The sequence below is a fragment of the Schistocerca cancellata genome, chromosome 8 (genome assembly GCF_023864275.1).
Source record: "Schistocerca cancellata isolate TAMUIC-IGC-003103 chromosome 8, iqSchCanc2.1, whole genome shotgun sequence".
NCBI classification, from domain to species: domain Eukaryota; kingdom Metazoa; phylum Arthropoda; class Insecta; order Orthoptera; family Acrididae; genus Schistocerca; species Schistocerca cancellata.
This window is the reverse complement of record NC_064633.1, coordinates 363359318-363385975: the sequence shown is the minus strand read 5'-3', so window position 1 is coordinate 363385975 and position 26658 is coordinate 363359318. Positions and strand designations below refer to the sequence as shown.

Sequence of the window (26658 nt, the reverse complement as noted above, 5' to 3'; positions counted from 1 at the left end):
TTTATGCCCTGCTATTTTACCTCTGCAAAATCATTAAAATTTCACACAACGTTTTACTTAATATTATGCAGGACACTAACTACAGCAGATAATGAAGAGAAACTCATTCATTTATGAAGAAAAGATATCAGACTGTACATGTGCAAACAAAATTTTGTTCACCTAATAGTTTTTGAAAAATTGAGCAAGTCATAAGTCATTCATAGAGCCAGTACGCCACCTCTCAGCACAGGAATCATCATCATTCAGCAAGCAGTAGAGCCATAACAAAAGCTGCCTCAGTGTGGAGTGCAAAGATCATGTCTGTAGTAGCAAAAGGGTTAATTTGTTGTGTGCAATATTTTTTATCAATATAGAAATATTTTTTTAAATGCTTCATTTTTATTAAATGTACTAAAAAATTAGGTAATTAGCTACATGTAGAAAAATGCAGAAATGTAGTTTTACAATGGGGTGGCACAGATTATCTCAGTACAGCTCTGCTTCTGCTGTGGGATTGGTAGCTGTTGCAATTGGATGTGTGTCAGTTATGTCAGACAACATTCTGTATAATGCTCAAAAGGTCTAAGCATGGAAAATCTCATGTTAAGATGTGAAACAAATACTAACAAAGAGATAGAGGGGCTGGCCAGTACTTACCTCAGCTCAGTAAACTGGCTGAGTACATGAACGGGCACATCCGCCTAGATGTCCAATACCCAGCAGCAAAGCATGCCGTCCAGCATAATTCTCGGGACCTAGGAACCTGCTACAATGTATGTGCCATTTGACTTCTCCCACCCAACACCAGTCCCTCGGAACTCCGGAGATGGGAACTTGCACTCCAGCACATCCTTTCATCCTGCCATCCCCCTGGACTGAACCTGCATTAACCAACCTCACTCCCATTTACTCTTCAGTCTTCTCCTTTTTCCCCTCTCCTCTTTAACCATTCACACATCTTTTCATCCTACATAGTTGTGTTTATCTTTATACTATATACCTCTTTACTTCTGTATGCATCCTCTTTGGTTTGAAGCTGGCACAGTACTTAACAGTAGAATATCTTTGGCTTCCCTCTGACAACCATGCCTCCATCCTTGCTACCCTCCCTGTTTACCTTTCCCTGTTGCTTCATAACCTGGTCTGTAACTGAATCCACTTTCCCTTCTTTCCTTTTTTCCCCCTCTCTCCTCCCTGATGAAGGAACAAAGTTCCGAAAGCTAGGAATGTAAATTTTCTGTTCTGTTTTATGACTATCGGCTGTATTGAGCTGAGGTAAGTACTGGCCAGCTCTTTATTTCTTTGTTAGTAAAAGGTCTAAGCACTCATTCCTACCACAAACACTGCATCTTAAGCAGCAATGACTGGTCTGCAAATTACCTGTCCACTTGACTATCATGTCAATAGCAGATATATGTTCTCTGCATCATGGAAACATGTCTAAAGAATGCACAAGATACCTACACCAATTTTATCCACTTATCCATGCAAAGTGTTTCCTGAAACTGACATCGACATTTTGTACTAGGTCAAAACAAGGGCTGAAAGGAAACACTCCATTAATGGGCAAATATAGGCACCACTTAGGAAAATTATATTAACGAGATGAGGACAACGCACATACATTGTGGAGGCCTGGGAGACCCATTTAGTGTATTAAAACATGTTCAGAAACATCTGAGAAAACATTGAGCGACAATGTGCAGATTCTGTCCCACATTGCTACCAACAATGACAGGCTGGCTGAATTAGAGGTCCTTCGCACTTCCTTTAGCAACAAGAAGAGATTTTCTTAAGTCCAACCTTATTTGTGGTGTTAGGAGCATGATGTCCTGATTCTACAAAAATGTTTCTCAACTTGACTGTAGATCTGTCAAAGATGAGTAAAAAGCACAAACTAGAGACTGTGGCCATCCTGTGATAACACAGACTGTGGCTTTTAGAACTGCACCCCTTTCACCTTGGTATGTAAATTGATGCAACTAGCAAGTCACTTCAGCATCCCCACCTCTAGATTCTCTCCGAAGCTTTTCTCATGTAAGATCAGCAATACAAAGACAACCCCTGGAGGGAAGTTGTATTCACAGAAGACAATTCTGATGGCTCCAGAAGTACATTAACTTGGGTAAGTATCTTAGTTAAAAAATAAATTTAAAGTTTGTGCCATGTTCTGACAGTTCACATATGTCTATACTCTAGATTGTGGAGGACGAAGGGATACTTTGAGCTGGATCACTAAAATGGAATAAAAATTTATGATGGTTATAGTGGATGTAAATATTGTAAGTTTGACAAATTTTAAGTAAGTAAGTTTTTCACAAAGTATTATTGTGTGACAAAATGTCAAATAAACAAATTTTGAAATACTGCACGTTATGAGATGAATAAAACACATTTCACATTGCTTTTCATTACTTTCATTTGTCATACTATATCTTCAGTGTTTCTGTTACTTGTGGCAACTGCTGCTTTAGTGTACAATTTTGTTGTTGTGGATCCTTCCTCATAAATATTAGCATTGTTAATATTGTTACAACTGAATGTAAAACGAGTATTGTTACCTATACACAAATCTTTGTTGTTTTCCATGTGAACCATATGAGATAAATCACAGAATTCAAATACAAATACATTCATAAAGTTAAATCCATTGTGTGCGGATCTGCAAGTTTAATGATACATATTAGACATCAATTTATTGTAATGTTCGAGATGTTGGATGCAGTATGAACTGGCTTGCATCATACTTATTGCGCTTTTAAGCTCAGTGCCCTGACATCAGTTTCTTACCCATCATATTGCTTTAGAAAGTGATGTCCAGGCACTGAAATCAGTATAAGAAAACAGATTAGGGCCAGTCTATAAGCTCCCCTTGTAGGAGCAATACAGTCTAGACCTGTAATACAGTTAACTTTTAAATCTAATGAAGTGAGTCTGCATAATAAAGTACACACAAACCAAACTTTTGCAAAACAAAAAATTTATTCAGCATAATTAACTGACACTGATATGTTTTAAAATAATATCATAAATGCAAACAGTAAACAAAGAAACAAAAATTCTAGACAAGAAGATATATGTGAAGATTACATCAGACAATTATTACTTTATTGAAGTTCACACCAATCGTACTCCTTTCTTCGCAACAACACTATTAAATGCTGTGAGGCAAATAAAACTAAAATTTTTACATTTATTAAGGAAGATGGAGCACACAAAAAAAAGAACTCATTCAATGAAGGCCAAAATCTTTAATTTCAACATAAATATATCTGTTTCACCTTCAGACAGTTGGATAGCAATTTCTTATTAACATTGCTTACAAACTAAAATTTACACCAATTTTGTGTACTGAAGTAGGACAAGAAAGCTGTCCAGCAACTGCAATGAACAGTTGGGGTTAAGTATATTCAGTGTTAATGCTGCATTAATTTTTTGTCTTAGTATTAAAAATTTTCCAGTCCACTGGTGGCCTCATAACCATCATTTCTTCAGTATCATCGAAACTGAAAACACTGATAGACAAATTTGGAAACCTCAGAATTTATAACTTAGAGATCAGTATTTTGTTGCTTTATTTCTTCCCCTTATCATCATCCTTACGATCTTTTTTGTCACTTTCTTTCTTGTCTTTTAAACTACCAACTGCTTTGCGTATAGCCTCACTTTGTGGATCAACTCCAGGTAAATTTTCTAGAACGCTCTGCAAAAATTCAGGATCATTCATCACTTCAGAATAATCATCATCTCCCTCAACTTCCATTGGAGTTTCCGTTTTCTCTTCTTTCACAGAGCTGCTTCCTTCCTCTTTCATTGGTACTTCTTCAGCTAAAAAAGGTAATGTCATTTCTCAAGTATACATAATTCACAATGTTTGAATTCAAGATTATGAACATTGATATGCTAACTATTCCACAAAATACTGTGCCATTCTAATGATACAATTAACAGTTACCTTCCACTTTCAGTAGTACAAATGTACTCTCTCTCTCTCTCTCTCTCTCTCTCTCTCTCTCTCTCTCTCTCTCTCTCTCTCCCTCCTCCCCCCCCCCCTACCCGCCCAACCACCAATCCAGGCAAACTTTCATAATTGCCAAATGCGACTTACTTCAACTGCATAGATAGGCATATTGTTTAGTCTTGGAACAAACAGTGAAATTGTGACAAGTTACAACTTCTTAGAAAATCATCAGATGATTTTAACCAGGGGCCATTTTTGCTCATCTAGACATTGCTTAGAGGGGGCAAAAATGCCTTCAGACCAAAATCTTCTAAGGAGCTGATACTGGTTATGATAGCACTTTTGAGACCCGAGTCTGGGAAAAAAAGTAATGGAAGAATTTTGCCATATGAACTACTAATAAATTATGAGGTTTTATGGATGGACGTGAAAAAATAGAAAACGAAGTTTTTAGAGAACATGTAAGTATGATAAACATTTTATCAATACTTTAAAACACTATCCTATCATTAGAAAGCTAACCTGCTTTATATTTGTCAATACTAAATTTGTTATCTAGTGACCCATGAATATCTTATCAACTATCTGAACTCTTCTAAAAAACAAAAATCTACAGAACACATTATGTATTAATGAGGATCAGAAATGAAAAAGAGGGTAATGAAGCCCTGATATATTAGAAACATGTACACATATAGCTAATCAGTGCTAATCTATTTATCCTTAAAATGAATAAACTTAGAATTTGAACTCTTCATTTTTTAAATTAGGTAGTTATTTTTATATTTTGATTAATGAGTGAATATTTAATATCCTCCATAGAATTCAATTCATTAGTTTTGCTGTCTTGTCTTTCCTGCATAGAATTTTTGGATTATAACTTGTTCAATATTAGATATTCACTCTTTCTAGAATGTCTCTAGTAAGGGAACATGTACTGTGATGTGCCAACAAATCATGATCCTACAGCAGAAAAAGGCGATCAAAAAGTTTCCATCTGAGGGTGTTGCTGCAGTGTATATGTAACATAGTGCGACTCTGATGCAGGTATACAAGCACTGACACACAGGCAACAGATTAGCATGGCATTCTTGTCTTTTCAACAAGCGTGTAGTAAATGCAAAAATGTGAACTATGGTGATATTACCAAATGCGTCAAAACAGGGCAAACGTGCTGTTATTCTTTTCTTGGCTGCCGAAGGAGAGACAATGGCAGACATCCACTGAGGAATGGAGAATACAAATTATGGCAAAAAGTCCATGAAAACTGCTTCATGACAATGCACATCATGCAATCTTAATATGGAAGTTATGGCAACTGAAGTGATACACACTCGGGCACCCGCCCTATAGTCCTGATCTTTCCCCATGCAATTATTGTGCTTTGGTCACTTAAAAAGTACCTTCAAGTGTCAATGATTCCTGTGGGACTAGGATGTGCAGCAAGCAGTTATGGACTATTTCACAGAGCAGGACACTGTGTTTTATCAAACAACTATCTTCAACCTTGTGCACTGGTGGGACGTTTGCTTGTTTGCCAAACAAATTCTGGATGTACAGCCTTTGAATTACCACTTTATGATTGTTCCTTATACAATAAAGTTTTTTTTTATGTTGAATACACCGTTGTCGTCATCATCTTCGGTCCAAAATCTGGTTTGATGCAGCCCTCCAAGCTACTCTATCCTGTGCAAGCATCTCTATCTCCAATTAACAACTGCAACCTACAACCTTCTGAATCTGCTTACTGTATTCATCTCTTGGTCTCCCTCTATGATTTTTACCTCCCACACTTCCCTCCAATACTAAATTGGTAATCCCTTAATGTCTCAGAATGTGTCCTACCAACTGATCCCTTCTTCTAGTCAGGCTGTGCCACAAATTTCTTTCCTCCTCACTTCTATTCAGTACCTCCTCATTAGTTACATGATCTACCCACCTAACACTTAAATTTACACTCAGTGTTAACACACTGGTGACCAAGCCACAGAATAGGTCGGGCCACAGAACCACTTCGAAATGACCGCACCCGAGTATAAGTCGGGCGGCTGTTGCAAGCCGCTCACAGCCTATTAGTGGTCCGGAAGCAGGCCAGCTATTGTGGTGCTGCTGCATATAACACCTGCCTATATGTTCATTGACTGCTGGTCCCCTGTGTGTTCTGGTTTTAGAACAATGTCGAAATAAATGGCAAAACGTGCATAGCAGCTTTCGTGACACGCTGAACCATTGTGCATTGGTGTAGCCGTGGTTTTCAAATGTTCTCTTTACTGCTTTCCGTTTCTTGTTCATTTTTCTCTCAAATATGTCACGTTTTCTGAGTGAGAAAGAAATTTTAGAGGCCTTAGAAGAAAAATTGTACGATTCTGGTTCTGAGTGGGAAATGTCTGAAAGTGGAGAGAATGAAGAGGATTCAGATACAGGTAAAGGAGCTGTCTAGTGCAGATTTTCTTCAGTATTATTATTATTATTATTGACTTTTTTTTCTCAGACTTAAGTCTGGTTAAAAATGGAACGTGACGCGGACCTCGGTCAAGCGTGACTTCCTTGTAACTGTATGGTATATGTTATATTGCATTTAGGAACTTTCGGGTAATTGAACATGTATCAATAATTACAGATTTTTGTAGTTGTATATATATGTTTGGATGTAGCTGTATTGCATTGATGTACTGGTGGATATTGTGAGGTATGACTCCTGTAGTTGATAGTATAATTGGGATAATGTCGACTTTATCCTGATGCCACATGTCCTTGACTTCCTCAGCCAGTTGGATGTATTTTTCAATTTTTTCTCCTGTTTTCTTCTGTATATTTGTTGTGTTGGGTATGGATATTTCAATTAGTTGTGTTAATTTCTTCTTTTTATTGGTGAGTATGATGTCAGGCTTGTTATGTGGTGTTGTTTTATCTGTTATAATCGTTCTGTTCCAGTATAATTTGTATTCATCATTCTCCAGTACATTTTGTGGTGTGTACTTGTATGTGGGAACGTGTTGTTTTATTAGTTTATGTTTTATGGCAAGTTGTTGATGTATTATTTTTGCTACATTGTCATGTCTTCTGGGGTATTCTGTATTTGCTAGTATTGTACATCCGCTTGTGATGTGATCTACTGTTTCTATTTGTTGTTTGCAAAGTCTGCATTTATCTGTTGTGGTATTGGGATCTTTAATAATATGCTTGCTGTAATATCTGGTGTTTATTGTTTGATCCTGTATTGCGATCATGAATCCTTCCGTCTCACTGTATATATTGCCGTTTCTTAGCCATGTGTTGGATGCGTCTTGATCTATGTGTGGCTGTGTTAGATGATACGGGTGCTTGCCGTGTAGTGTTTTCTTTTTCCAATTTACTTTCTTTGTATCTGTTGATGTTATGTGATCTAAAGGGTTGTAGAAGTGGTTATGAAATTGCAATGGTGTAGCTGATGTATTTATATGAGTGATTGCTTTGTGTATTTTGCTAGTTTCTGCTCGTTCTAGAAAGAATTTTCTTAAATTGTCTACCTGTCCATAATGTAGGTTTTTTATATCTATAAATCCCCTTCCACCTTCCTTTCTGCTTAATGTGAATCTTTCTGTTGCTGAATGTATGTGATGTATTCTATATTTGTGGCATTGTGATCGTGTAAGTGTATTGAGTGCTTCTAGGTCTGTGTCACTCCATTTCACTACTCCAAATGAGTAGGTCAATACTGGTATAGCATAAGTATTTATAGCTTTTGTCTTGTTTCTTGCTGTCAATTCTGTTTTCAGTATTTTTGTTAGTCTTCGTTTATATTTTTCTTTTAGTTCTTCTTTAATATTTGTATTATCTATTCCTATTTTTTGTCTGTATCCTAGGTATTTATAGGCATCTGTTTTTTCCATCGCTTTTATGCAGTCGCTGTGGTTATCCAATATGTAATCTTCTTGTTTAGTGTGTTTGCCCTTGACTATGCTATTTTTCTTACATTTGTCTGTTCCAAAAGACATATTTATATCATTGCTGAATACTTCTGTTATCTTTAGTAATTGGTTGAGTTGTTGATTTGTTGCTGCCAGTAGTTTTAGATCATCCATGTATAGCAAATGTGTGATTTTGTGTGGGTATGTTCCAGTAATATTGTATCCATAATTTGTATTATTTAGCATGTTGGATAGTGGGTTCAGAGCAAGACAGAACCAGAAGGGACTTAATGAGTCTCCTTGGTATATTCCACACTTAATCTGTATTGGCTGTGATGTGATGTTATCTGAATTTGTTTGGATATTAAGTGTGGTTTTCCAATTTTTCATTACTGTGTTTAGAAACTGTATCAATTTAGGATCTACTTTGTATATTTCCAAAATCTGTAGTAACCATGAGTGGGGTACACTATCAAAGGCTTTTTGGTAATCAATGTATGCGTAGTGTAGGGACCTTTGTTTAGTTTTAGCTTGATATGTCACCTCTGTATCTATTATCAGTTGCTCTTTACATCCTCGTGCTCCTTTGCAGCAGCCTTTTTGTTCTTCATTTATAATTTTGTTCTGTGTTGTATGTGTCATTAATTTCTGTGTGATGACTGAAGTTAATATTTTGTATATTGTTGGTAGGCATGTTATGGGGCGATATTTAGCTGGGTTTGCTGTGTCTGCTTGATCTTTAGGTTTCAGATAGGTTATTCCATGTGCAAGTGTATCAGGGAATGTGTATGGGTCTGCAATGTAACTGTTAAATAATTTAGTTAGATGTGAATGTGTTGAGGTGAACTTCTTTAGCCAGTAATTTGCTATTTTATCATTTCCAGGGGCTTTCCAATTGTGTGTAGAATTAATTGCTCGGGTGACTTCATGTTGCAAAATTATCACTTCAGGCATTTGTGGTATCATCTTGTATGTGTCTGTTTCTGCTTGTATCCACCGTGCATGCCTGTTATGTTGTACCGGGTTTGACCATATGCTGCTCCAGAAGTGTTCCATGTCTGTTATGTTTGGTGGATTGTCTATTTTAATGTGTGTGTTATCCATTGTTTGGTAAAATCTCTTTTGGTTTGTGTTGAATGTTTGGTTTTGTTTCCTTCTATTTTCACTTTTTTTGTATCTTCTAAGTCGTTTGGCCAATGCTTGCAATTTCTGCTTTTTTTCATCTAATTGCTCTATTGCTTCTTGTTGTGAGATTTTACCTAACCTTTTTCGTTTTTTGTCTGATATTTCATTTCTTATAAATTGTGTTAACTGTCCGATGTCTTTTCTCAGTTTTTCTATTCTGATCTGTAACCTGTGTTGCCATGCTGGTTTTGTGGGTTTCTTCTGTGTGTTGGTTTGTTCTGATCTCTGCCTAGTGTGTATATTTAGTGTAGTGAGTGCTCCTATATAAACCAGTAGTTGTAACTCTTCCATAGTTGTGTTTTCATTTATTTTGTTGTGTATGATTGTGTTGATAGTTTTTATTGTTGTTTCGACTTGTGGGTTATTTGGCGGTCTATGCAAGAATGGTCTAATGTCTGTATTTGTGTCTTTGTATTCTATATATGTCAGCTGAAATTTCTCTTCTATATCTAACACGTGTCTCTCTTCGTGTTCTATTTGTGCTTGTTCTGGTGGCTGTCTTAAGATTTCGTTTTCCTCTGATTGTTTAATTGATGCGTGTTGGTCTTTGTTTGTTTGCTCTGGGATGTTTGAGTCCATTACTGTGTTTTCTTCCTCTTCTGATTGCACATTATTTTGTTCCAGTATTTGTTGTACTTGTTGTTTGATGTTTTCTAATTCTGACTGGGGTATCCTGTTATTTTTGATTATTACACGGATCTGATCAGCTAGTCGTTGTTCTGTTAAAAATTTTAATTCCGGGTATCTGGTAATAAATGTTGTGTATACTTGTGATCTGTATCCAGTTGTGTTGGTTCCTAGGTTTGTTGCTTGGTAATAACAGAACATGAGGTGTCGATTAACTTCATCTGACCATCTCATCCTCTGTCTTTGTTTTCCTTCTAGGGTGGTTGCAGGAAGCATATCCTGCAAAACACCTCTATTCGGATTTAAATCCTTTTCCAGTTGGCTAGCAGTGTCGTTACCATTGTGGGCGGGCATAGGGTTCAAGCGTCGTCCCCGACCATGACGGCACTTGTCCGAGGCTTCTTTAGTTCTGTCCTGAACCAAGTAATCACACTAAAAGGGGGGTTAGCCCTATTAGTGGTTTGTTCTTTTCATCGCCTTTTACGACTGGCAGAACATACCGGAGGCCTATTCTTCTCCCGGGCCTCCACGGGGATTATTTATTATTATTATTATTATTATTATTATTATGACTTATATTACTTGAGTTGCTTCAGTTAGCAGAAATTTTATTTCTGTTCGTCTCGTCTATCTTGCAGAGGAATCTGATGAGCCTGCATCTGTGCAGCCAGTGTTTATTGAAAAAGTACATTCTTTGCAACACAGTGGCAATGAATTTTGCGGGAAAAACCCACTGATGCCGAATTAGGCTGGAAATTTCCTGACAATCAGCCTACTGTGCCACAATTTGTACAGAAAAGTGGAATAATGGCAGCTGTTCATGAGAATTCCACTCCTCGCAATGTGTTTTCGATCTTTTTCCCTGATTCCATAATGAAACGCACAAAATCTGAAACAAACAGATATGCAAAGCCCGTTTATGACAAACTCAAAGTAGTTTCCAGGGTAAGACTCACAATTTTTATATTTCATGGGTTGGAGTAAAGCTGAAATGTATTTGTTTTTTGGCATATTTGTACACGTGCCTTGTGAAAAAACCAAAACTGACAGGTTACTGGTCTACCAACAATTTTATTTCAGCCTCTTTTCCCTGGTTCTGTTATGGCCAGAAACAGATTCAAGGCAATATTATCAAACCTGCATTTGAATGACAATGCAACTTACGTTCCAAAAAGTCAACCTCACCACGACCCCTGCATAAAATCAGGCCAATCTTGGATCATTTCTTATTAGAATCACAAAAATCACTTTACCCATCAGAAAACCCCACTATTAATGAAGGCATGTGCAGTTTACGTGGAAAAGTGGTATTTCAGGTTTACATAAAAAATAGATCTGACAAGTATGGAATCAAGATGTTTATTGTATGTGATTCCAAAACTGATTATGTTCTCAGAAGGGAGGTATATGCTGGGAAAGGAACACAAGACAACTCCCTAATACCATTACTTGAGAGGTTGCTAGCAGATTACCTGGTAAAAGGCTACACTGTTTACATGGACAGATTTTATAGTTCACCAGCAGTATTCGATTTTCTGTGGCAACATAAAACTAAAGCAGTAGGTACATGCATGGCTAACCAGAAAGAACTACCAAACGAAATTGTTTCCAAAAACTGAAGAGATATGAACCTGTGTCAATGAGGAGGAATCATCTGCTTGCTTGAAGTGGAAAGACACAAGAGATGTATTATACCTGTCCACTGTGCACAAAATGACCAGCTCTGGCATGTCTGTTCATACAAAGGAAGGTATCAAAGTAAAATCAAAACCAGATGCCATTCTTGATTGTAATATTTACAAAACGGGGGTCAATAGGAGTGATCGAATGATTTCTTACTATGCATTTAGGAGGAAACAGATGAAGTGGTGGAAGAAATTTTTCTTCCAAATGCTTGTAATGGCTGCAACAAATGCATTTGTCTTATGCCAGGAAACCAGAACTCCTGCTCAAAGAAAGAGCTGCCATTTTTCCACTTTTCTACGACAAATTGGTGAAGGACTGATTCACAAAGGTACAAATTTGGCACTAGACAATGTTCCTAGTGAAACTCACAGCAACAGACTTCTAGGACAACATTTTGCAGAAAAAATTCCAGGCACTGAGAAGAAGGAGAAAAAAAAAAAAAAAAAAAATCTAGTGGTAAAGCAGGTAGGAAGGAAACCAGCTGGTGATGTCCAGACTGCAGTTTACCATTCTGCATGCCAGAATGCTTCAAAATCTTCCACACTGAAGCTAATTACCTGTGGATTTACACAAAACCAAAAAAATGCATTTTTTTGTGAAACCAAAATCATACATTTTATGTTCATTGTTATTAATTTTGTCATCAACCAATATAATTAAAATAACATTTAAAATAAACCTTAAAGAGTGTTCTTTCGTATGTTTTCTGTTTCAAGATATCTTAAAATAGAGATATGCCAGTGATATTTAAAAAAATGCTAAAAATGGACGGTCCACAGGACCAAGAGTGTGTCTAAGCTGCCAGTCCTCAAAGTGTTGACAAATTTCAATTCTTCAGAAATGTTTTTCTTACCACTGCCAGTCTACATTTTATATTCCCTCTACTTCAACCATCATCAGTTATTTTGTTACCCGAACAGCAAAACTCATTTACTACTTTAAGTGTCGAATTTCCTAATCTAATTCCACCTGCTGATTTAATTTGACTACATTCCATTATCCTCATTTTGCTTATGTTGATGTTCATCTTATATCCCCCTTTCAAGACATTGTCCTTTCCATTTAACTGCTCTTCCATGTTCTTTGCCTTCTCTGACAGAATTACAATGTCATTGGCAAACCTCAAAGTTTTTATTTCTTCTCCCTGGACTTTGATTCCTACTTTATTCCGCCTCCCAGCTTGCTCAATACACATACTGAATAACAGAGTATGGGCTATAACCCTGTATCACTCCCTTCTCCACCACTGTTTCTCATTCATGCCCCTGCAGATACTGGGGCCAAAAGTTCGTAAAAGCACAAATTATGTTTACTGCTGATGATATAGTATGAGCTTTTCACAGCACTCACAAATGTTAAAAAAAACACAATATATCATGACACACACAAGTACTGGCACATTCAATGAAAGATTACGTGAAAATGACATGAACAGTAGCATGTCAGAGTCTAGAATTTCAAATCGGACCTATGACCACACAGTCTAGCACAAAGGAAAAAACTGGAAGCCTATTTACATAAACAAACAAGTGAATAGCTCAGATTTTTTTTACTTGGCTGAATACTGATGGCTTCTACTGTGATGTGCCAAAGATGAACACTGTACTGTCAGCTTAACACAGTAAAAATTTGTTAAACTGTGTGGTGCACCAACAAAGCATGTTTCCACTTGCAGCGATTAGCAGTGGGTCGTGTGGCAATGAATATCATTTGTGTAATGACAGGTACTGTGACTGAAAGACTTCCTGTGCCTGATAATGATTCATGACAATCAAAACTGGTATCACTGATGAAGATTTTCCATAGTACATTATGATGCCACAACAGGATTTTTGGTATCTTCACCTGTGGGGCACCACCAACTGGAAGTACACGGAATCACCGTTTGAAGATCCAGACAAAAAGAGAGCACTAAAGTGCAAAGCAGGACGAACCAATGAACAAAGTTTTTGATTAATTTATGATTTTCAGTTCGCTGCCCATCTGGACACCAAGGAATTTTACAAATGATTTTGGCTGCTATACAGTGAAACACTTTTCAGGGGCTTTTAAAAATAAAGCAAATTACAGAAAAATGCATGTGCATGATTTTTTGATCATCAATAAGCAATTTTACTAACTGTACTGAGTTTTCATTGGAAACCTTTGTCTTGCACAAGTTTTAAATTTCATAAACACATTAATGATTGAATTTTTTTACCACAAAAATTCAAAATTTTATTTTTTTCCCTTCAATTTCTTATGATGACTGACTTTTTGCCTCCCTAATCTCCTATTCGTAAATACAGTTGAAAGTTTCAATGCCTACATTCAAAATGTAGAATAAATACAAAAATGATTACAAGACTTGGACACATTACATGTGTGTATACAACTTCCAAATGCAGACAGCACATAAAACTTGCTACTATGGTGAAAATTAGTTTTTAAAGTGAATATGTGAAATAGAGGATAGGAGTTGTTCCACTGGATGATGCTGTCTGATTACATCAGATGGTGGACCCACTGAGGTAATTATTTTCCATAAATATCATAATGACCTTACCTGTATGTACAGAAACAGCATAATAAAATATATGTTTGTAGCATATGATACAGAGTGGAATGTGCAGTTAAATTTTAGCTGTGCTGTTAGGTTCCACTCTAATAAAACACTTCAGAAATTACCAAATATTCTGAGGAGTAATAAACAAATAAATGTATGCCATAAACCACGTGACAATATCTTTCTGCAAATGAATGTTATTGCAGTTTTTTTACAAAATTATATGCCAACAACTTTCCTGTACTTCGTACATTTTTCCCAAGAGGCATCACATCTATTACAGTTCAAAATTAATTTATGTGTTAACAAGAAGTAGTACTACCTGTGGCTCTTGTTTATTGTTCAGGTTAATACTGAAGTTTTGTCCAATCCCATAACATAACTGCGAACAATGCACAACACAATATAATTATTACTATGCTGGCAGAGTTAGGACAGAGTATCAGCAGCATAAATCATTCTAACTTCAGAACCAGAGAATGCGTGGCTAATGAAAGTTAACTGTACTACGTTTGTGGACACTACTTGAAAACCAGTTACCTCACCAGCATCACTTTTTGTTGCTTACATTGGTTATTTTTTATTTTCTTTCCCATGAATTTTGTAAGTGGTGGGAACTTAATGTTGTAAGTGGTGGGAACTTACAATTTTGATAACGCAAATGTGTGTACCAAGTAACACTGACAGCATAGGAAGTTGGAAAGGATCAATATAAATGTTGTGAACAGTGGAATGTTCCAGGAACATAAAAGTGGGTTACACTGTATTTTCAAGTTGTGCTGCATATGGCATCGCTAGAAGGACATGAGAGCTAAATATGCCATCGATATCTAGATAATTAGAAACCGAGTGCTAGCTCAGGTTGAACAAGGATGGGGGAGGGAACTGGTCACTGATATATAGCAAGTTATCAATGAAGAGAATTTGTAATCATGTAATGCAACCCTACGAGGAGGAAGAGAAAAAATGTAGTAAATGAAGACATTAACAAACACCTTGATGCAGTATCAAGGACATTTTCATCTGCTGGCTTTTAAAGGATGTATGTAGTTTTGGTTAACTACCCTTAAGGAAAAAGTTATTTTTTCCACTAATATTGAGAGATACTTACGCTGAGCATCTTGCATGGACATTTGCATTGCTAGAGCAATTTGTTCCTCTTCTGTCATTTTGGAGAAATCTGGGATTCCTGCCTGGCTGCTCTGTTCTTCGGCACCCCCCTCCAGAGACATTGCCAAGGCTCTTTCCAGGAGTGCCTCTTCACTTTGTTCTAAAAAAAAAAAAAAAAAAAAAAAAAAAAAATCCCAGATTAAATTTACTCTGAGATTGTTTAAAATCCAAATATAATTACAACCGAGTAGACATAAATATGTCATATTCGTACATCCATATTTAAACTGGATGAAGGTGGGACACAACTGGTAAAATCTTTATTAAAATGAAATTCCTCCTGCTGTACTTATGATTTTTTATTTACTTCACTACTAGTTTTGCCGTTGTGTCAATGCCATCTTCAGGCCCTTACACTTTGATGAAATCAATTGTGTGTGGCTCAGTCTAGAAATCCGCGAACAAAACTCTGCTTTGTTGGGTAGATACACGATGTCTTTCTGCAAAAGGTAGGTCTCTTGGTGTTTATAAACAGGTTTTTCGTTGCTACAGGAAAACGACGTTATTCAATAAATGTCTATGCGTTACAAGACAATCGTGAATAAACTATCCTGTAATGTAGTGTGTCCTATCTCCCAGGGTCCTTAGGAAATTAAGTAATGACAATTGTGATGTCTTTTTTAGTTATTGTCAATTTTTATGGAACTACGTGCGCTCCCTGTTGTAAAAACTATACTACAAATCGACGGTAGTATTCGCACTCATCCGATAGTGTACTCAGAAGCATCGCTTGCTGGCCGCTTGGGGCGCTGCTGTCGCTGTGCGTAACAAATTCGAGACAAGAGTGGCGTGCCCGTTATGTTAGACTGTGGTACAAATACGAAGTATAACACATCGAATGAAAATATACAGGTCACATCACATTCCTTGAATACTAAAAATGGAGGGCAGTGACATTTCATTTTAATAAAAATTAATATTTCATGTCTCATATTGTAATGTATCATTCCTGACTGCACCTGTGGGCTTCCCCTCTTGGTGACTGAATGCCAGAGCCACAGATGGCAGGAACGGAGCTTCATCCAGCCTAGAGATGATAGGTCAGTCTTTCTGCAATCCTCCTAAATGGGCTGAGGTCGGGTCCACTATGTGGGCTTAAGGGTTAGTGAGTTTCCCATAAAGGCTGGTGTTTTCCAGCATCTCTTGACAATATGTTTCTTAAAATCCTGATAGGAAGTGAAACTTTACAGGGCGTTGTTGTTCGTGAGAGCAGAAAATGGCTAATGTGAATGTCTGCATTCTGCTCTTGAGTTTGGTCTGCTCTTGAGGTCAACTGACTGAAAAGCATGGGCACTAAAAGAATTTCATGGAGCAGTTTCGAGCTCATGAAATCGAGTCAGCCAGAAGATCTCACAGGTGTAAGAGGAGAGTTGTGAGGGACAGGTGACGTTTTAAGAGTGCTGACTGTAAGAAGTCAGGAGTGAATGATCCTCAGTGATCAATCAAGTTCTTTTCAAAAAACCTCTAAAAGAGTTCACATACGCATTCTTGTATCTGTGCGTTAGTGAGCATGCATCTACTCAGTAGAGAGCTGCCTCACTGAGGATGGAGCCGTTAGCTGACTGGAGGTGGTATGTAATAAATGAGGCAGATTTGACAAGGTTTATTTGAATGCAATAAACTCCATTTGGCCCTGTGAAAATTTTAAATGTGGTGTGTTTGTATTTATTTTATCCTTTTTGACTTTGAACTTTATTTTGTTCTGTTTTGGAGGAGATTATCGGAAGCAGTTGTTAGAAACCAGGTGGAGTTGGTGTACTGACTGTTTGTGGTATTTGTTTTCTAATCTCGTTGTCAGATCTGGAAGTGTCTCTGACAGTTACTAGCTTGCTACAGGGCTTTTATTAGAAGAATAGTATTAGCAACCATTTTAACCCTGCCTTACAGGTCCAAGTGGGACTGGCAACCCAAGTTTACACTACTTTCGTAGTGTGTCAGTGTGGAGGATTACTCGACGACTGCCAATGAATATTTCCATGTAAAACTGAGGAGAAGTTGCTGGATAATGCAATTTAACTTGTCACATATTAAATTCACCTAGGTCTTACGCCAATTTGAAAAGTGGGATTTTTCACCATTCTATCACAAGTAACATTACACATTAAATCTGATAACATGGTCAATGCTCAATGAGAAAAGTTCTCTTTGGAAAGACTTCGTAATTGCTGAAAATTAACCAACATTTTCATTCATATATTTAGTTATAAACAAAAACCATTTTTAAATTACTTATAGTACACATTTCTATTTGTCCAAATTTTTAAAGAAAATATATGCTTATAATGTTGGGGCACTTGCCATTGTTGCTTATTCTTTTAAACTCCAATGCTAATTTTCACATTCCGGTATGCAAGTAAGTGTTTCAGGAAAGAAAAGGAGGAAGAACTGCCCATAGCTTTCAGAAAGAGCCGTAGTTCTACTTTAAGTGACAGCTCAAACTCAGCTGATCCACACAAAGTGGCCTATAGGTATTTTTTTGCATTTTTGTTTTTAAAATTAGTATATTTTTAACTTGACAATGCTATCATTATTACCACAATGCAGTGTCACAGTGTGCAATAATTTCTCTCCAAATGTGTCTTTATAATAACTGAGCAAGTCATTTCATGATAAATTATATCTTATGAGTACCTTTTGCTCTTTTCAAATTCAGTACTTCAGTGGTGGCAAGCAAATTGGAAATAACGTCACAAGGCATTCAACTCTAGTCCAAACTAGTTCTTAAGCTTAAGATATGGACAACGTGTAAATGTCTTAATACATAAGGAAATGACTGTCCAAATTAGTAACAAACTTGTAAAAAATTGTCTACACCCACTATATCATATTTGGTTAGGATTTTAAGAGCCCCTGGATCCTTACGCCAATTAATAAGTTGGTCACTATGAAAAGAAACACTGTGTGATCAAGATTACAAAACAAACTAAATACAATATAATGAAAACTGTCTTCAATACACAGAAAAACAGCCCTACCACCACCAATACTATAACAAATTATAGGAGTGACTAATAAGGTGTTTTGAAAATCTAGAGATTTTCAATATATTGCCTGATGGCTACCAGCAGCCTGTATTACACTTGGCAACAAACTATAGAACACTATTCTGAACCCTAATTGGGGCGCCTATTCTATATGTAAATTCATTTTAGTTCTGGTATTGTGGTTGTGAATTTCACAGTTCATCCTAAATGTAATGGCATGTAAACCTGACTCCCAAAGCACATGAAGTTTGTCCACAATGTTCTTACTGCACTGCCTCAGAAGATTATGCCATATGACAATACTGCATGGAAGTATACAAAATATGCTAGCAATCCTCTGTCAAGTCACCAAAAGACAGAGATTAAAACATTACTTCTATTGTTGATTTTATTAAATCTATTAACTGTACTATGCAAACCAACAGAACTGCGAAACCTACTCCAACATATATATGCCACAAAAAGAGCTTTAGAAGTAACATTTTAATGCTTGCCCTATGCAAACTATTACACGAAGACAATGGCATTTTTTCACAATGTCTCAATCTGTACCCTACAGTCTGTCATGAAATCTCATGTTATTTGAGTTTGCAACACATCTTTGAACCATGCAACATACAGTTTTATTGAAATTGGCCAATAATTTTGTCCATCTGTTACTTTCCTCACTTTACAATTGGGAATGACCTACACCACTTTAAACCATCACCACAATACCTGAGGTTCCCTAAATGTTTACTGTTAATCATATGTTTGCCTCCTTGACACCTACAAATCTGCATGTTGGTGTTCATTCTTTGAAAACTTAGTAATGTGATCCCCACATTAATCACCAAGCACTGTGCACTAGAGTAGTCTATAATGTGCTAATGCTGCCTACTGCTTCGAACTACTTTGCCAACCTCAAGCTGTCTACTGATCAGAAAGTTGCAGCACCCGGATCAGAATTAGTGTTGCTCCTACATAACATTGCCAGACCTTACACTATAATAGTAATCCAACAAACACTGTCCATTATCCGCTGGACTGACCTTTAATATATGGCCTAGATGTATAGACTTGTCACTGTGTGACTTCCACAAGTTTGGGTCACTCAGGGAAGCTCTTGGTGGCTACTGCTCCACAGCCAATGCAGAGGTGTTAAAGTTCATGTAAAATTTGCTTCAATTATATCCTTATAGTTTTTCTGAAAATAGCCAATCGCAAAAGTGTACAAAATGTGATCAAGAAGTAATGGATTTTTTGTTTTTCTTAAACACACACTATTTATTCAACATCAACAACTTTGTCCCCTTCAAAGTAATCTGAGGATACAAAACGCTTCTGCCAGCACATTTTCCAATCTTAGAAGTACTTCTGGAACTCACTTTTCATTATGGTGTTCAGCTCCTTGAGAATTCTGTTTTTATCTCACCAATGGTGGCAAAATGATGTCCTTTTGTGGTTCTCTTCAGCCTTTGGAATAGAAAAGTTGCGACGGAGAGAGGATGGGAGGGGGGGTGGGGGTGCATCTCCAGCAAATACAGTGACTGAGGCAACATAGTGGTTTTGCTTTTTGCCAAAAAATAACAAACAAGCATAGAGGTGTGAGCGAAGCATTATCATGAGGCAATTTCCACGAGTAGTTTTGCCTCAACTGTGGTTGTCTTTCTTATGACTGCTTCATACTAATGTCACATAACTTCCAGGCAGTACTCCTTACTGACTCTATGACGATAAAGCAGTAACTCATGATGCACTATCCCATAGTAATCGAAGAAATCATGGAGAAGAACCTTCACCTGTGACAGAACTTGTCACATTTTTTCAGTCTTGGCTATTCAAGCAGTCTCCAATGGGATGACTGGGCCTTACGTCATACCTGTATACCCATGTTTCATCACTTGTTATAACCTCCTGCAGACGTTCTGGGTCATTGTCAACTTCATTCAGTAATTTCTGAGCGATGCCTATGAGACATCTTTTTTAATCAAAATTCAACAGTTTAGGAACAAACTTTACTGCTGCATGTTTCATGCCCAAAACATCCAACAAAATTGCTAGGCATGACCCAAAGGATATGGCGACATCATAAGCAACCTCTCTGACGATGATTCAGCAATTTTCCAGTACCATTTTCTCTACTTATTCCACATTGTTGTCAGTAATTGACACACTAAAAGGCATCCAGGGTGGTCATTGCTTTCAACGTCTTATCGACCCTCATTGAAACATTTATACCATTTGAAAGCTCTTGCCTTACTCATAGCAGATTCGCTAATAGCCACAATCAAAGTCTGAAATGCAGTGTTGCACTCTATTCCATTTTTCAAGCAAACTTTAATGCAAATTCTTTGATCCTCCTTTCTCAACAGTAAAAATTCACTTAGCACTCAAAAACCCTTTTGACTGTCACCAATTAATCAAATATTCAAAATTGCAGAAAATGCCAACATACATCAGGAATGTGTGTACAAAAAAGAAAAAAAGAAAAAAAAAAGAAAAATATTGAAAATCAGATGTATAAAGATCGCAAAATTAAAAAAATTTTGTTACTTTTTGATCACACTTTATATAAGGGAGGCAGGTGATTATGTAACTAAGTTTTATGTATAACAAAATGGTAAATTTGATTTGTTTTGAATAGAAATTTTATTATTATTATTGTTTATATTTGACCCATCCTCTCAACTTTTGGCTTCCCTTGTATGGCACAGAGCATAATTTAGTACTTTCACTTTAACACCTGAGAAGTTACACACACCTTCTTTAATTGTATCTGCTGGCTGTGGAGCACCATCTGGCGCTGAAGCTGCTTGAGCTCGACGAGCCTCTTCCTCTTGGCGCTGTCGTTGTTCTTCCATGGATACTCGCAAGGCCTGTAAAGCATTCATAACAAGTATTTCTTATAGAAGAAACTGTTTGTTTCAACATGTGTTCTGTCGATGAATCAGAGAAACTGGGAGCAAAACAAAGTTTGGGGACTATTATGATAAAATGTTAACTTATTGAAAATACGTCACTGTATAAAATAAACTCACTCTCTTTCATCTCTCTCAACTGAGTTCTGTAACATGTCAGTAATTGAAGTCCCATGACTTGAGTTTAAAAGAAACACAACTTCACAATTAAATATGTAGTAAAAATGGGTGAGAATGAAATGTGAATTATTTTAAAATGTATGGTAAAGGATGTTTGTATGGCCGTTACAAGAAAGATTACATACGCTGTAACACAGTTCTGGCAGTTCACTGACTAACCAACTTCTACCAAAATAAGGTTATTCTTACAGTCTTCTTATTGGTGTTAAAACCACTATCATGTGTTTCTATTCCCTTTTCTTTTTGCAATATTGGGTACAACAACATGAGTGGAAAGTCTTAAATTTTCATTTTAGACTTTCAAAGCTAATGGGAATAAGAAGGGGGCGAGGGTGGTGGGGCCGGGTAGGCAGATGAGTGGAAGAGGGGGATGAGTGAATGAATGACTGTCACACTTCACAAAACACTTACCAAAGCAAGTTCCGGATCTTCATTTGGATCTACACCAAATTCAAATCCTGAAGCACCAAGGCCAGCACCTCCCATACCATCCTCTCCCTGCAGAAAAGAAGTAAAAAATTATAGCATAAATTTGAGATAGATTCAGGTACAGAAATTTTCAATGGTTATATAACTGCAGCAAGGTACATTACAATCATATTTTTGCTGTGGACTTCAAAAAAGCAAAGGAGAAAGGATATATTTTTCCTGGAAATTCTTCTCCTAAGGCAATGGAGGTGAGAAAACATTTTGTGAATATGTTTCCACATAAATTTTCAACAACTTTACATGTAGACAGTAAGTAAGTTAATATCGTGCTTTATTTTCAATTGTCTTCCAACACATAAAATTTCTTCTGAGAGATAATAGCAAAGTATTCTTGTCATCAAGATAGACTAACACCATCGCACTATAAATAAAAATGACTGAAAAAGCACCACTAACACACCTACTAAAGTTTTGATTATTATTCAATGTGAAAAAGTGTTACACACTTTTTGTTGTATTTCACAGCTTTATACAGCAAACTAAGCTCATTAGAAACACACAGCAATCCAAGCAAATCTAAGAGCAAGGAGTTGCTAAATGGATTTATGGGTAAGGAAAACAAGAAATTGGAAGTCCCCTGCAGAAATGTTGAGCCATGCAGCCTCCTTAGCCAACCATAATTGCATAAACGTTGCCAGAACAAGATTTTGTGCACGAACCGATTCCTCGATTACATCCCATAAGAGTTCAATGGGATTCACGTCGGACGACCAGGATGGCCAAATCATTCACTCGAATCATCCATGAATGGCTGCAAATGGTCTACAAGTGCCTGAACATAACCATTTCCAGAGGACCCAGTCCATTTCATGTAAACACAGCCCACACCATTAAGGAGCCACCACCAGCTTGCACAGTGCCTTGTTGACACCTTGGGTCCATCGCTTTATGAGGTCTGTGCCACAATTGAACCCTACTATTGGCTCTTACTAACTGAAATTGTGGAGTCTTTGCCATACTTGAATCCTGCTATCAGCTCTTTACTAACTGAAATACAGGCTCATCTGACCAAGCCATGGTTTTCCAGTTATCCAGGATCAAGCAATATGGTCACGAGCCCAGGAGAGGCGCTGCAGGTGATGTTACACTTTTAGCAAAGGCACTCGCATTGGTCATCTGCTACCATAGCCCATCAACAACAAATTTAGCCACACTGTCCTAATGGATATGTTTGTCGTACATCCCACATTGACCTCTGTGGTTATTTCACGCAGTGTTGCTTGTCTGTTAGAACTGACAACTCTATGCAAATGCCGCTGTGCTTGATTGTTAAGTGAAGACCGCCAGCCACTGCGTTGTCCGAAGAGAGAGGTAATGCCTGAAATTTGGTATTTCTGGTACACTCTTGACACTTGACACTGGTTCTCGAAATATTGAATTCCCTAACAATTTCCAACATGGAATGTCCCATGCATTTATCTCCAACTACCATTCCACATTCAAAGTTTGTCGATTCCCATCAGGCTGTCAATCACATGAATAACCTGAGTACAAACGATAGCTCCGCCAATGCACTGCCCTTTTATACCTTGCATACATGATGCTACCACCATCTGTATATGTGCATATCATTATTTCGTGACTTTTGTGACCTTAGTGTACTTTTAAATGTAATTTAAATGTGATGTCTACTGCTAACGCCTCCTCTATGTGGGGAGTAGCAGTCTTTCCTGTTTCTTATTATTGTTAAGCTATGAAATAAGTATAACAGAATGGAAATTGGTAACAGAGGAAGATAAATAGCCAATATAACAACAATGCAATAATTTAGCCTAAGTGTGATGTAGAAAAATGGAATGAAGTAATTTAATTCCCAATGGATGACACTACAGGTTCTCTGGTCTTTAACTACGATGTGAATTGCTTGCATCCCAGCATGTTTTCCACAATTATAAACCTTTGCTTAGCAATACACTTATGAAATCTGTTTTATTTTGCAGGGTGGTGGTGATAGGTTAGTTAGATTTCAGAGCATCTCCCACAGTGCTCTAAAGTCACTGTCACAGTTTCATATCAAGAATTCAAGAAAAATGCATACACTTTCACATTTATCATTAGATTCCATTCACACTGACAAGCAGGGAATTTGTCATAAGTCCGGCAGGAATAAAATTACTTAATTACATATTGTACTATTTGCTTTAATTATCTTTTTATGAAAAGCTTAGCCTGCCAAAGAAATATTATTACCTGAATAACTGGCGATGAAAGCAGAGCATCAGACAAATGAGGGCCAGGAGGCACTGTGACCAAATGGCTACTTCCACCATCTCTTCCATTTAACGCATTTATAAATGCTGTGAGGAGTTCATTGTTTGAAACCTGTTAAAGAAACCAACATTCCTATGACACTTATTACTCTGGTACATGAGAGACTACATCTATGGTATAAAACAATAGACGTAGTGAAAATAAAGAGTATTTGGTTTTTCATTTTTTCCTAAAAAATTAAATTGTTATGTTTTATTAGTTTAAGAAATATTTATTAACAATCTTACAAAAAAATGCTGATAGTTAAGAATTTATATTTAAAATGAAAACATGAATTTCATGTGCAATATACAATTAGAAACAAAATGACGTGCATTACTCATAAAAAATAAATAAAAGTGAAAGGGGGGGGGGGGGGGTTGATGACCATAGCGGGACTTCAACAAGTGATCCATGAACTGCACCTGATTATCAGTCTATTACGCTACTGATTCCACTACACAACCAGAGTGTATTTGTACCTCGACCGTAACAAATGCAGTCCCTCAGGAAACTTCAAAGCTATTTTTTTCTGTAAATTTGTGAAAAACATTAATAACAACCTATTTCACAGTACTCTTTAACCATGTTTCACATATTTCACTACAGAGCAGGGAGCAGGCTCAGCCATTTACATACTGTGTATTAACAGCATGACAATCAGAGTACAACAGTACAGAGACTGCGACTGTACATGATTTTTGAAATAAAAATTACATAGCTAAAATAACTTAGTAATAAGATATCTAATAAGTAAATAGGATCTACCACCAGTTTACACTGACCAATCACTGTGTTTGTGTTTGCTTGCATCATGTTTATTCTTACAATAAACAGAGTATACTTTTCAAGATGTCTACTCGTTATATTTACAATTGTGCCTACTGAAGGTAAATACTGACCAGCCATTGTAAAGCTTTGTATTTTTACAATTTTCTAAATTTTGTTTGTTTACTTTAGTAAATAAATACTCTGAACTTAATGACTTTGAACCAATACATATGAGAAATCAATATTCCAAATGGTATATTGTTAGTTTTTAAATCCTCTCTGTCACATTGTGCTCGAAGAGGCAATCCCATTACATGATGTTACTTACAGTGCTGTAATGTCAGAATCCTCAAATGCTGCCAAAAAATTTAAAAAATCTATGTATAAGTACTGTAAGTAAAACCTGGTCACTTAAATGGAGACATACAGTCCCAATCACACTTGCAAGATGAGTATGGGGTCATAAGCATTATGAAACCTCGGATTTCACACACACACTGATCGTAAACAGGACACCCACCGAATGAAAACATTCAATACATATATGCCCTCTCCTCTGTCCTACCGAAGCCCAGGCAGCAACGCAACAGTGTGTTGTACGTTCACTGTTAAACACTCGGCTTCACCTTATGTACCAACAATAGGCGAAAGTGTTTGGTACTGCACTCTCAATGTCTGTTTCGACAGGGCTATGTCACACTGCATAGAGCAATACTGTACATACTGTACTTCCAAGGAGTTCCAGTAGATTGCAATGGCATGAAACCATGCAATATGAGCAAGAAATACACGAAAACTTCAACCAACACACGCACAAATTGATGACACTTGGACTTTTGACATGCGTGAGTGCACTGATTAGCAGTATACTGCTGAAAAACACCAGCAAATGCATGGCTCCAGGCGCAGACAAGTAGAAACTCGCCAAGTGTCAGTCTACCTAGCCAAAAGTGTAGCTGCCTGATGCATCAGACAGTGCCAATGTGGGCCACAAAAATCAGAAAAATATGTTCGGATAAAGCAGATTTCAGATAAACGCGATTCGGATAAATGTGAGTTTACTGTACTTGTAAAAACTTGCCTGCATGTACCTATGGACTGTGATTAGTGATTTCCTTTGTGCTTTTGTCTCTCTCTCTTTCCCACTTTCACTTTCACTGTGACATGCAGCTGAAGCTAAGGGATTAGAGCGATAGACACTGGCCCCTCTTATTAAATCGCGGTCCAAAATGTCATACGTTACTGTGTGCAACCTATTCTTAATAGAATGTTAGCTAGTGTGGCCCTTAGTTCTAGTAATCAGTAGATAAGAGCATGAGCTTACAATACTCATCTGTGTTTAATACAATAATTAAGTGGGTCTTTGGACTGAAGTGATAACCCAGTCTCTCAATTCTTTGTCATGTTCATTTAAACAAGTGAAGAAGCATTAAAAATAGGCCAAAAACCAACTCTGCATCTCATTTCCTTATTTACACCACATCTACCTTCTTGCCAGACATCTGAGTCATTTTGTACTGTGTCCATCCACAGAAACCTAAACATCTCAGGAGCTCGACCCTGGGATTGCCCATGGTACGTAGTCACTCATGTGCCCAAGACATTATCTCAAATCCCATTTCATCTCCAACCTGATTGTGAGAGTCAAAGAAAGTACGTTGTGATCGACACTGAGTTACGACAATCCAAAGAAATGCCCTAAAACGAGAATTTTTTATTTGAACAGTAAAATATCTCATTAAAATTAGTTTTTAATGAAAATAAGACAAACATAGGACAAAAGAGGGGGGGGGGAGACAGAGGGGGAGTGAGTGGAGGGGGAGGGGGGAGACAGAGGGGGAGTGAGTGGAGGGGGAGGGGGGGACAGAGGGGGAGTGAGTGGAGGGGAGAGAGAGGGGGGGAGGGGGATACATCATACATTACGCTTAGCTGACTAACATTATTGATCTCAAGTTTGATGGCTATATTTGAGTCATCAAAGACTCATTATTTATGTTTTCATCTGACACGTCACTGGCTCTTTTTCCTCATACAAATG

At 37.2% G+C, this 26658-nt stretch overlaps 1 protein-coding gene across 1 annotated transcript in view; it reads right to left on the bottom strand.

The window, feature by feature from the left end:
* Positions 1–2944: 2944 nt before the first annotated feature.
* LOC126095276 (26S proteasome non-ATPase regulatory subunit 4) overlaps positions 2945–26658 on the bottom strand; it is a 94194-nt gene continuing 70480 nt past the window's right edge. Inside the window, exons 5-9 of the mRNA XM_049910034.1 lie at positions 23790–23921; positions 21522–21608; positions 20774–20888; positions 14988–15146; positions 2945–3810 (exon numbers count right to left, since the gene is read on the bottom strand). Of these exons, the coding sequence (XP_049765991.1) occupies positions 3557–3810; positions 14988–15146; positions 20774–20888; positions 21522–21608; positions 23790–23921 (747 nt within the window). The 3' untranslated portion in view covers positions 2945–3556. The remainder of the gene's footprint in view (positions 3811–14987; positions 15147–20773; positions 20889–21521; positions 21609–23789; positions 23922–26658) is intronic.